The sequence below is a fragment of the Cenococcum geophilum genome (assembly GCF_001692895.1).
Source record: "Cenococcum geophilum 1.58 unplaced genomic scaffold K441scaffold_54, whole genome shotgun sequence".
NCBI lineage: Eukaryota > Fungi > Ascomycota > Dothideomycetes > Gloniales > Gloniaceae > Cenococcum > Cenococcum geophilum.
Window position 1 is genome coordinate 636,622 of NW_027137612.1, and position 12,760 is coordinate 649,381.

Below are 12,760 nucleotides of genomic sequence, written 5' to 3' on the forward strand. Positions count from 1 at the left end.
AAAATCTACTTTGTATTCTATACGTTAGTCTTTTACCCTACTACTTCTATATTAAACGCCCTACCTAAACAAATATAGAACTCTCCCCTACTAGTTAAAGTAAATAGTAAAAATAAATACTTTATTAAAAGAATTAATAAAATTAGGTATAATAAACGAAAATGCTAATATATATATACCTTATAAAATAGAAAGGCTTTATTAAGCCCTTATAAGAACCAATTAACTTTATAAGACTTATATAGGCTATAGAAAACTTTTATAAACTGTCTAGAAATACTATAGCCTTATTTTATAAAAGCTTAAGTTTAAAGGGGGGTGCTATTATAGGATACCCCCGTAATACGTTATATATATCTGCTTATTTCCACTAACTTAGTAATTAGAGATTAACTATAATACTATAAATTGCTGTAATTTATAGCAATCTAACGGCAATCTGCCGCATTCTGCTATATTCCGCTAAGTTTTATTAAATCTTACTAAGTTCTGCTAGAACTACTTCCTAAATCCTATTCTGCTCTATATACGTATTAACTAAGTAACTAAGTTAACGATATATACCCTTTCTCTTCGTTTTTTTACCTTCTTTTCTTATATAACGTTTTAGCTTTATTATACAGTTTATATACACAGCTTAATAATATTTACTTTGCTATATATTATTGTTACTTAGACTTACTCCATAATACTAGACGTTAATTAAAAAATAATTATAATTATTTTTAATCTTAATAGAATCCGTTAGTCTGGAGTTAAGGGAAGTAACTAGTTTAGCGTTTAGTAAGTGTTTTATTAATAATAGTTAATCTAGATCTACTAATATTAATTAACTTAGCTCTCTAAAAATCATATAGACTATTAGTTTATATTATAAGCCTTTTCTTAGTAAGACTTTACTAATACTTTGCAAGGTATAACTTGGCTAGCCCTTATATAAAAAACAAGTCCTTAGTATCTAAATATAAGCCTTAGTTAATAAATAAATAATCTAAGTTAATAAATACAACTTTTAAGGATAATGATAGTTTGTATAGTATTTTGTCTAAACTTAATAAACTAATATTAGCTTATAAGTAGAAACATTATAGCCTTTTATTTAAAGCTAAAGCAAGTTATAAATAGATAAAGGAAGATAAAACTATTATACACTTTTTAAAGTAGGAAGGGGTTCTATTTGTAAATATTACTAAATAGGTACTGTATTTGCTAGCTTAGATTTTAAAGATATATATAACTATATACGTCTTATATCTTATCCTATCAAGGCTATATATTACTTATATTTACTAAGTAAAATATTATATAGGATTACCTATAATACTATAACTTAAATATAGAGTTTTAGCATATATTACCAGTTAGTTTCTTTTCTTAGATATAGCTTCTAATAGCTTTACTAATATTTTTTAAAGACTATTATCGCAAATAAAGCCTTATAAGAGCTAAAAAATTTAAACTATATAGATAGCTAGTGAAGATTAAATCCTTATAGAGCTAGGTTACAAAGTATTGCTTATAGTTTTATTGTATAATAATATAGTAAGTTCCCTATTAGAGAGGATATAAGATATATATTAACGCTATTATAACATTATTATTCGCGCTAAAGGGCCAGTATAAGTAGTTAAGGAAGAGAATCTCCTTATAGGATTACGTGGTGGGATATTTTCAGAATGGGTACTATTAATTAATTAAGGAATTCTATAGAAGGAGTAAGTTAGGTAGTTGGGTATAGCCCCCTCTAAATATATATCTAGGATCTTAACGGATTTAGCGGCTACGGCTTTAGCCCTATAAGCTAAAAAGTTATAGAAGCTAGGGGATCTTACAAACTAGGTCATTATATAAGTAAGTAGTTTAACCTAGCGCCCTCTAATTAACGCCTAGCGTATAAATAGGGTATTAATAGATTTAATAATTTCGCGGCTTTAATTGTATAGGCTAGCCGATTTTACGAGCTAGGTAGTTATATGAGCTGGGTAATTATGCGAGCTAGGTAATCGTGCAAGCTAGGTAATCGTACGAGCTAGGTAATTGTGCGAGCTAGATAATTATGCGAGCTAGGTAATCGTGCGAGTTAAGTAATCGTGCGAGCTAGGTAATCGTGCGAGTTAAGTAATCGTGCGAGCTAGGTAATCGTGCGAGCTAGGTAATCGTGCGAGCTAGGTAATCGTGCGAGCTAGGTAATCGTGCGAGATAGGTAATCGTGCGAGCTAGGTAATCGTGCGAGATAGGTAATCGTGCGAGCTAGGTTGTTGTACGAGCTAGGTTATTATACGAGCTAGGTAATCGTGCGAGCTAGGTTATCGTGCGAGCATAGTGCTTGTTGGTAGGGGGGAGGGTTAGGGCATCACGCGATTGACAGAAAAAGTGAGACTGCAAAATCGCGAGATCTATGTTCTTATCGCCCCACCAAAATTTGTATAAGAACGTATGCTTGCACCTATCTATTACATTTCTACGTAGAATGAAGCTTTGCGTTCTTATGCAGAGCTTATATACAGTCCAAATTTGAGAGTTGCAGCCTTAATTTACAGTTAAACGCTCGCCGCGATCAAGGCAGGCGTCTATCCTAATTGGCATAGATCTCACCCATTTATTGATAGAAGATTTCTTAACACGGTCCCATCCTTTATGTATTAAATTAATTATGTCGTCATTATCCCAGTAGTTAGCTTTAGCCACATACTGCTTAACTGGCTGCTAGCAATTCTCTATATAATTTAGGTCTGGTAATCTTAGGGCGTTAAATAAGTGGTTAACGCCGTGATCTTCCTTCCACGTATGCATAATATTCTTCCGGCTAGGGCCATAGCTAGAGTTGTTATCTTTAAATAAGACAAAGCAATCGCGGCTAACGTTCTTAACTTAAGGTAGAACGTAAGACTTAAGGATATAGTTAATATAGATGTCACGGCACTGACCTGACACGTTGTTATGACTCGGCGTTGCTGTGACACGAGCACAGACCTGACCCCTGAGCGACACATATATACCGCCTCACCTCTGTACATAGATCCTCACACGACATCGTTTGTCAATCATATACAGTCACCTCGTACATCGTACCTTGACAGTCCGCACGTACTGTGACAGTATGTCGTGTCATCTCATACGCCCCTGGTAGGGCCTCGTTTCCAAAGCCACGTTTCCAAAGCTACCCTACCCCGGGCGGGATTCTTACCCCCGTACGACAATGCCGACCCAGTAAAATCTCTATCAAATCCATTCAAGTTCCCGAGCCGATATCCTCCTCTCTATATCTACACGTCCCAAGTTTCTAAGCCAGCTGCAGGGAGACACCCTACGGGCTATATTTCTCGTGTTTTAACTATAGTATCCTCCAAGTCTGTTTCTAGCCATGCTACTGCTTTACATCCTAAGTTTCCAAGCCAGCTACAGGGAGACACCCTACGGGCTATGTTCCTTATATCCTAATTATAGTGTAAGACTATGGGTTATAGATCTCTCCGTCTCTAAGTCCGTTTCTAGCTATGCTACTACTTTATATCTAAGTTTCTAAGCCGGCTACAGGGAGACACCCTGCGGGCTATGTTCTTTATATCTTAATTACAGTATAAGACTATAGGTTACGATCTCTTCTTTATCTCTATCTCCGTCTTTAAATACGCACAGATAGTACTTTAAGTTTACCGCGATAAGAATCTACGTTTTAACCTCGATCTCCGCACCTTAAGCCTTTTAAGTCTACGCCTTAACCTCAATCTCCGCAACTTTAAGCCTTTCGAGTGTTAATATCCGCCATACACCCCATAGATAAATTTTTTCTTATCTCCTTCGTTTTACCCCTTTGCCTTCAGCTTTATTTAGTACTTAAGACGAGCATTAGCGGAGAGCGATGTAGTAGGGATATAGGTAGGAGGGTCTAAGGACTATAAGGACGAGGACCTTTAAGGACTGGAAGGACGAGAACCTTTAAGGACTGGAAGGATAAGGATATACATAGTCTATTTTTTTTACCTCCGCATTTCTACTGCCGTTACTTGGCTCACAGGAGCTCGCCTTAAAAGGGGGATATACTATCACGGCACTAACCTAACACGTTATTATAACTCGGCGTTGCTGTGACATGGGCATAGACCTAACCCCTAAGCGACACATATATACCGCCTCACCTCTATACATAGATCCTCACATAATATTGTTTGTCAATTATATACAGTTACCTCGTACATCGTACCTTGACAGTCCGCACGTACTGTGACAATAGACCTGCTATAATATCTTGCCGTTTATATTACTAGGAACTTTATAGAGTATAAGCTTATTAATCTTATAGTTAAAGCCTACATCTCCCTAAGCGTGGAATTTCTTCTTATCCTTTTCTTAGGGCTCTGCTTTACCTTAATTATAGTTATAGTAATACCTCTTACCAGATCTTTATATAATTTGAAGCTTCTATTATAGCCTAAGGCTAAAATACACCTTATTTATAAATTGTACGTTAAACCAATCTGCCCTTTTAATTGTAGAGCCTTTTACTCTTATAACTAAATATATGCTCTATAATATACATCCTTAGAGACCTAGCCTTTTTTATAAGTAATATATTTATAATAGCCTAAAGCTCCTATGGCCCTTTATATTGTACGCTAAGAGATATCTATATAAACACCAGCTTGCTAAGCAAGATTCTGCTAAGTTACTAAGCGTTACTTAACATCTATATGCTTAAGATAATCCTCTATTTTATAAAGATTGTTACGGGAAAGTAAGGGTAGGCGTTTATGTGGATTATAAGCTTTAGGCTCGTTACTAAGTCGTCTTTCTATTTAGCTACTTTTACTACTAAGAATACGATAGCCAGAGGCCTTTAGGTAGCCGTAGTAATTAAAGACTTTATTATTAAGGCCCTAGAAGCCCATTACGTGGTTAAACTTAATCGTGCCAGTAATACGGGCCTTCTATAGCGTTGTATAGTATTTTTAAGATTTATGCCGCTTATAATAGAGATGTTACTTCTTATTTTAAGTGGTGTAGGGATAGGGCATAGTGGAGAGTGCTCCGTATCTACATAATGTATAATAAAATATATAGGGGAAGAGTTTTGGAGTAATATACCACTGCGCAAATCGTATAGTTTGCAGCAATATGCAGCAATTTGCAACAACGCGTCTAAAAAAAATCCTAATGCAGTACGCCCCTTATATAACGGCCTAAACCTAGAATAATACTAGATAATAGCCCTATAGAAACTAGTATATAATAAGCAAATATATATAATATACCAATTAAAAGGATATTACCTTTTATATAAACTAAACCTAGCCACCTATATATACTTCCTAGTTAGTTAATATATTAGCATATAAGTATAAAGCTACTACAATATTAGCCCTAATATAGATAAACTATAAGTAGTTACTAATAGGGGCTAAATTAGTATAATTAACGTCTATAACCTAAGGGCCAATAAACCCTAAATTACTATATAGGGCCTATTTTAATAAGCTATTAATATATAGAAGGCAAGATAATAGCTTTAGGGGACTTTAACACATACTATATATTATAGAGAGGATAGTAGGCTATGGTTAAAGTATAGGCGACCTACCTGTTAAACGAGCTAAAAATATAAAGCCTTGCCCTAATTACCCTAATTAGTAAACCTACCTAGAAACGAGGATCCTAAGAGAGTATAATTAACCTTGTATTTATATAAAAAATACTTATAAATTAACTAGATTTCTATAGATTAGAAGATATATAGGCAATTACTATACCAGTATAATAAACCTGCTAGAGATACGTCACTAAAAAAACTTAACTAGGAAAAGTATACCTAGGAAATTACTAATAGGCTAGTAGCTACGCCCTAGGCATTACTAGAGGATATTTAAAGAATTATAAGTAACTACTTAGAAGAATATTATTTAAAGGCCTAGCCTAGTAAATATACCCGCTATAAATAGTTATTAAAGGTAGTTGAGCTACTTACGGGCGTAAGGAGGTAAGGTTATAGTATAGTATAATAGGCGAAGCCTACTACTAATAGAGCTGTAAGGTCCTAAAGAATAGGCTTAAAAAGATAATATAGAAAGAGAGCAGAAATAACTAGCGCCAATTTCTAAATAAGGTTACTTTAGATTTTATTAAACTATATAATAAGAGGCTCTAGCATATATTAAAGTAGAATAAGTAAGCCGCTAAAGAGATACTAAGGGACCCTTATCTACCTATACGCTATTAGATAAAATAGGACTGGTATATAAATAATAATAAGGATAAAATTGAAATAATAGCAGAGAGGTTTTTTAGATATAGGTTAAGTAGACCTATATAATATTAGTCGCTAATTCTACCCCTTATCTATTAAAATAAGCTATATAATATTAGTAAAAAAAATAAAGAACGCTATATAAAAACTCCCTATTAGTAAAGCACTAAGGCCTAATAAGATTCTAAATAGGCAATTAAAGCTATGGTAAAAGCGATAGTAATACTACTTACTAATATCGCAACTGTCTGCCTCTAGAGAGACAAACTATCTAAATATTTTAAAGCAATAACTATAGTCGTCCTACAAAAAGTAAAGAAAAAATATTACTCCCTACTAGGAAGCTACTGGCTAATTACCCAAAAAAATACCCTAGAAAAGCTCTTAGAAAATATTATAAGACTTAGTTAATTAAGGCACGAGCGCTATAAAGAATGGAAAAGGATACGTCTATATAAATATACTAAGGCTTAAGCAAGCCCCCTGACTAGATCCGTTACAGTGCTATAATATTCCCCCCATTTTTAAAAAAAGCTTACCCTTACGCTTTGTCCTTAAGTGCTTATCTTCCTCTTATATAGTTATTATATAACTATTGTCACGGGACACCCCCGTAACACCTTATATACATCTACCTATTTTTACTAACTTAGTAACTAGAGACTAACTATAAAATAGCAATCTAATAGTAATCTGCAGCAATCTAATGGCAACCTACCGTATTCTGCTACATTCTACTAAGTTTTACTAAGTTTTACTAAATCCTACTAAGTTCTGCGAGGACTACTACCTAAATCCTATTCTACTCTATATATATATTAATTAAGCAACTAACTCTATAATATATACCCTTTCCCCCCGTTTCCCTACCTTCTTTCCTTATATAACGTCTTAATCTTATTATACAATTTATATGTATAGCTTAATAATATCTACTTTGCTATATATTATTGTCGCTTATACTTACTCTATAATACTATATTGCGTTAAATCTATACCCTATACCGCCTAGCTAGTATATAAAATAACCTAGAAGCCCCTATGTCTATAAAGGACCTATATACTATATTTACCAAATAAATAGAGACTCCGTAATAAGCTTTTGCGGATACCCTTACTTACTAAAAAGTCTAACATTATAAGTTAATCGAATCTCTAAAAAAAGAAATTAAAGAGATTCGCCGATACCCACTATTTATTATACTATACTGTTACCCTTACCCCTACCAGTATTAACCTATAAATACTAGGTAAAGAGAATATATCTAAAACTGGCTCTTTAACCCAAATTTGCCGACTAGTACCTCTATAAAGAAGTTAACCAAATATCTCCTTAATCCTCCCGCCTATTTAAGTAAAAGGAGAAGCATTAACTCTATATTTAGAGATAGTAATTAAAAAACTTCACCGCACATGCGACCTTACTAAAAGATAGCGCCACACTTCAAAACTTACGCATACCTATCTCTCTATTAAAAACAATCGATTTTCCAACTTTTAAGACCTAATTCCTACTGCCTAGCGAGCTAGAGGTGGATTTATTTGTCGTTTTACCCCCCTTTCCCCAACAGAAAATTCTTCTTAGGGGTGGTCCTAGCTTATAAGCGAGGTATAGATAGGAATACTAAAACTAAATACCAAAATAAATACTAAATAGGGGCTAGTTTTCTACTACCGTTTAGCCTAATCTCTCCAGAAATCTTCTAGTAGGATTAGTAAGGAGAAAAGGTATAAGGGTAGTAAAAACTAGTAAGACTTTTTGTCTAGGGAACCCCCCTATAAGCTACTAGCTACAAAATACCAAAAATACTCAAGCTACTAAGCCTAAAAAAAAGCATAAAAATCCTTTTAGAGGCGAATACACTATAGAGACAAGTGATAACGAACTCTTGTCTGTACCCGATAGGCCCCAAAAACAACCCCCTATAGAAATAAGTAATAATAAGCCTATATTCACTTTTTTCCCTTCTCGTTCTCCTAGCCTATTTAAGGCAGGAGAAAAAAGAGGACATCCTTAGTCTTCTCCTAAAAAAGAAAACCAAAAACCTATAAAAAAGACAATAAAACTAATAACTACTACGGCTAGTATGCCTAGTATATCTCCCTCTTCCCTTTCTCCAGAACAACATCTATGCGAGGCTTTAAAAAGCCTAATCTAGGCCTATAAAGGGCTAGAAGGAGAAGAAAAAGAAGAACAAGTTGGATAGCTATTAGACTATATACGAGGTGTTATAGTAGGAGAAAACCCCTTTATAAGAGAAGAAGAAGAAGAAAAAGAAGAGGCAAAAGATGTCCTAAAAGGACTAGTAGAAGAAATAAGAGCTCTCCGTAAGGAGGTAGCTCCTATTAAAGAAACTTACGCAAAGAGGCTAAAGAGAGGCCTCCCTTCTTCGTCCTTTCCCCCTTTATCATCACTATCTTCTACCCCTCCTCCTTCTAGTAGGAGTTCTACTTCTACTAAAAGTAAAAAAAAGCAGCTATAAGAAAGGAAGTTAGTCCTAATTACAGATAAAAAGAACTAACCTTTAAATACCTTCTCTATACGAAACAAAGTTAATTAACTATTTATATTAAAACTGCAAGTAGAAAAGGCAGTTTTAGCGTCTATAGCTAGAACTAAAGGAAAATAAAATATTCTCCTTATAGCTACGGAAGAGTATAATGTAGATTTCCTAGTTAAATATAAGGATATCTGGCATAACTGCTTTACCTTTTAAAGAGAACAAAAACTAGAACTATAGGTTTAAATTATAGCCTATGGGGTTCCTACCCTATTGTTTCTAAAAGAGGGAGGCTTTAAGATTCTAAAAGAAGAAATTAAAACCTTTAATCCTATAAGGATATAAGGACTACCTAGATAGATCTTATCTAGTATAAAAAGACACGATCTATAAACCAGATTCGGCTTTATAGTCTTTACTATAGAAAACGAAGAAAAAAGACAAGAAATCCTTAAGCAAAAAGAGATTCTAATTGCGGGTACAGCTACTAAGGTAGTAAAATACCTAGATATCTTTCCTACTACGCAGTGTACTAGCTGTTAAAAATTTGGCCATATAGGAAATAGATGCTCTACTAGAGCCTGTAGATTCTATACGGCTGTATATTTATCTAAAGACTACTCCTATTCTACCTATATAATAATAGGCAAGTCCTGCAAGCATACTACCCCTCTTTACATTAATTGTAAAGAAAACCACTTTGCTAATAGTAAAGACTGCGAGACTCTTAAAGCAGCTAAGCTAGTATATAGTACTAGCTTAGAGGGTTCTATAAAAGAATAAATAAAATAAGAACCTAGAAGGAGGCACCTTCTACTAGGGTCTTAGTAAAAAGATATTAGAGAGCAAAAGGATAGAAATAAATTGCAAAAGGACAGGGATCGGTATTAGGGTTTCTTATATTTTTCCTACCGTTTTCTTATTCCCTAGTAGTTGTAGTAACTTAGTGTTTTACTAAGGAGCTATAAACCCCTAGCTTAAGGGTTTATAAACTACTAGGATATAGCTACTAGTATATATTAAGCTGCCTAGAAAGGATTTATATATAAAGAGAGCTATAGCGCCATAGCCTAGAGGCTGCATACGTAGTATTATACGCAGTATAATACAAATGATTTAAAAAAAAATTTAAAAAATAAAAAGTAAAAGGAGTAAACTATAAAACTAAGTTATCCTGCCTTTACTTCTATTTAAATACCGTATATATATATATACGCCTATAGTCCTTCTACTTATAGTATAATTTCTACCCTAAAGAAATAGTGAGACGTAAAGAAAAAGATCTAGGAGTTTTACCTTAGGGCCCTAACCTAGGTCCCCTACTAAGGCGTAAAGGAGAGCGGAATACAATATAGTAAGTTTAGGTTATTAAGTAGAATAGGGAACAAAAGGCTTATTATAGACTTTACAGGGCATATATAGTTAATTTATTTAATCGCTATACTGTATAGGTATTATATATTATAGTTATATGCCGTATAGAAGGAAGGGGAAATTCTAGAGGTAGATGCCGTTAATTTAAATAAACTAATACGTATATATATGTATAAGACGTGTATAGCTATACCTTAAGCCTTTTTGCTAGGGCTTACCCTCTTAGCGAATTTTTTTTACACTGCCACTACGTCGCAACGCCGGTCGCTGCGTAGCTATATATATCTCTCTACATTTACCCAAGTAGTCTAGTACAAAGGCAACGGGCGAAAAAAACCGTCTATTTTGATTTGTTGCGTAAGCGAGCATTTTTGTTAGCGAACCCCACCAAACTTAATTAATTATTACTATCTCCACTATAGGAAAGCACGCTACTGACGTTAATAAAGCTGTCTTTTTAACTTACTTACTTTACGTTTACCAAGCTAAAGCCGTATAGAGAGTAGGGCTTGCTAAATTAACTATAACAGATATTAAAAATGCCGCGGCTAGTGTGTAAATTAGGTATAATAAAGAGGGGCTTAATCTACCTTTAATCTAAGAGTAAGTAGAGTAGATTAAACATAAAGAAGGCTCTAGAAGGTCTGGGAAGATTATAGATAAGGAGGTAATTAATCTAATAGAAGCTTGTACGTTAAACAAGATATAAAAAAAGAAGTTTTAATTTATTAAATATGACGGCTTATATAAATGCCTCTAAACTAAAGCTTGTAGAATGCTATCTTATAAAGATACTAAGCTAAAGAGAAGGAAAAGGGGTCGCTAGGACTGATATAAACAAATATATAAGGTAAGCCGTTAAGGCGCTAGCTTTCGGTGGGCCAATTATAAATTAGTAGAATATGGTAGAATTTAGCAAGTAACGTGCGATAGCGCCGTTATATTACCCCCCTCTTTAAAAAAAAGCTTACCTTTAGGCTTAGTTAGAAATAGGGTAGTACTAGGCTTATAAAACGTAGGATTATAAAATATAAGATAAGGAGAAAAAAGGGGATATAAGTACTTCTAGACTAAGTATAAAAAGGCAATTATAGGTTAAGTAGAAGTACTAGGCTAGAAAGAGTAACTACTAAAAGTCTTAGTATAGATCTAACTAATTAAATAACTTTAACCGGCGGTTAAAGTTCCTAGATATCTAAAATTTTATAGTACTAGTAGAAAACAGCAGAATATAGTAGAATTTAGCAGATAGCTATCTTAGGGCTTTAGGGCGTTCTTATCCCTATACTCCTCCAGTAACTTATTATTTTTATTATACTAATATTTTATTTACTTATCTAGGTACTTTAGGGGTTTAGGTATATTAGGGTATTAGTTATAAAACCTTTTAAGCTTCTAGGGGTAGCTTATAAAGTTCTATATAGAGTACTAGGTTAGGTCCAAGTTATAGCCCTTATTATCGCCGTTTACATAAATTAGTAGGGGAGGCTCGTTCTTTTATCCGGGTAATAGGTTATTTATAGCTTTTTATAGCTTATCTAGTAAGAAAATAGGGTACACCCTAATTAAGTCTGGGAGCCTTATCTTATATAAGTTGCCTATCTTTTTAAGGACTTTATACGGCCCTGCCATCTAATAGTCCAGCTTATAGCTAGGTCGTTTAGTTTTTTTATTTTTTATTATAACCTAGACTATATCGCTAGGGGCAAAGTTAGGCTCTTAACGGCGTTTGTTTGCCTACTATTTTATTAATCTTTAGGCTTTTTCTAGGTTCTTATAGGCTACCATTTAGGCTTCCTCTAAGCATTTAGCGTACTATTGAGCCTTGTTATATAATAGCTTTTCTTATATAGTTTAGGGTCCCTCTAGCCTTTTCTAGTTAAAGCTTATATAGGGTAAGTATCCTATTTCTAGCTAAATTAGGGCGAACCCTATAAAGTTATAGGGTAGAGTTGCTTAGGCGTTGTCTAGTAAGGGTAGTAGTTTAGACTAGTTATTCTAGAAGGAGTTAATAAAGGGCCTAAGCCTCTAGTCTAGGTACTAATTTATAATCTCTGTCTAACTATTTATCTAAGGGTAGTAAGCTATAGAAAGCTTTAGCTTAATATCTAGGATTTAAGTGAACTTATTTTAAAAAGCTAATATAAACTATGGCCTATAATTAGATATAATAGTATTTAGTAGTCCGTAAATTTGGTAGATATAGTAGATATATAGCTAGGCTACCTCTTTAGTATTAATATTCTTTTTTTTATTTTTTATTTTATATCCGATTGTATTATACTATATACAATACTACGCATGCAGCCTCTAGGATATGGCGCTATAGTTCTATATATATAAATCCTTTCTAGGCAGCTTAATATATACTAGTAGCTATATCCTAGTAGTTTATAAACTCCTAAACTAGGAGTTTATAGTTCCTTAGTAAACCCTAAGTTTTTGCAACTACTAGGGAATAAGAAAACAGTAGGAAAAACTATAAGAAATCCTAACACCTATTCTTATCCTTTTGCAATTTATTTCTGTCCTTTTACTCTCTAATATCTTTTTAAGAGCCTAGTAGGAGTTGCCTCCTAGAATCCTATTTGTTTTATTCTTCTATAGAATCTTCTTTACGTACTAGTTTAGCTGCTTTAAGAGT

The 12,760-nt window shown here is 33.7% G+C and overlaps 1 protein-coding gene across 1 annotated transcript; it reads left to right on the plus strand.

Moving 5' to 3' along the window:
- Positions 1 to 3,162: 3,162 nt before the first annotated feature.
- On the plus strand, positions 3,163 to 3,754 carry K441DRAFT_667333 (uncharacterized protein; the record flags this gene model as incomplete). The annotated part of the gene is made up of 4 exons (XM_067649818.1): positions 3,163 to 3,256; positions 3,279 to 3,319; positions 3,365 to 3,446; positions 3,653 to 3,754. Coding segments are annotated over exons 3-4 (184 nt in total), but the record flags the coding sequence as incomplete, so codon positions are not given.
- Positions 3,755 to 12,760: the final 9,006 nt, after the last annotated feature.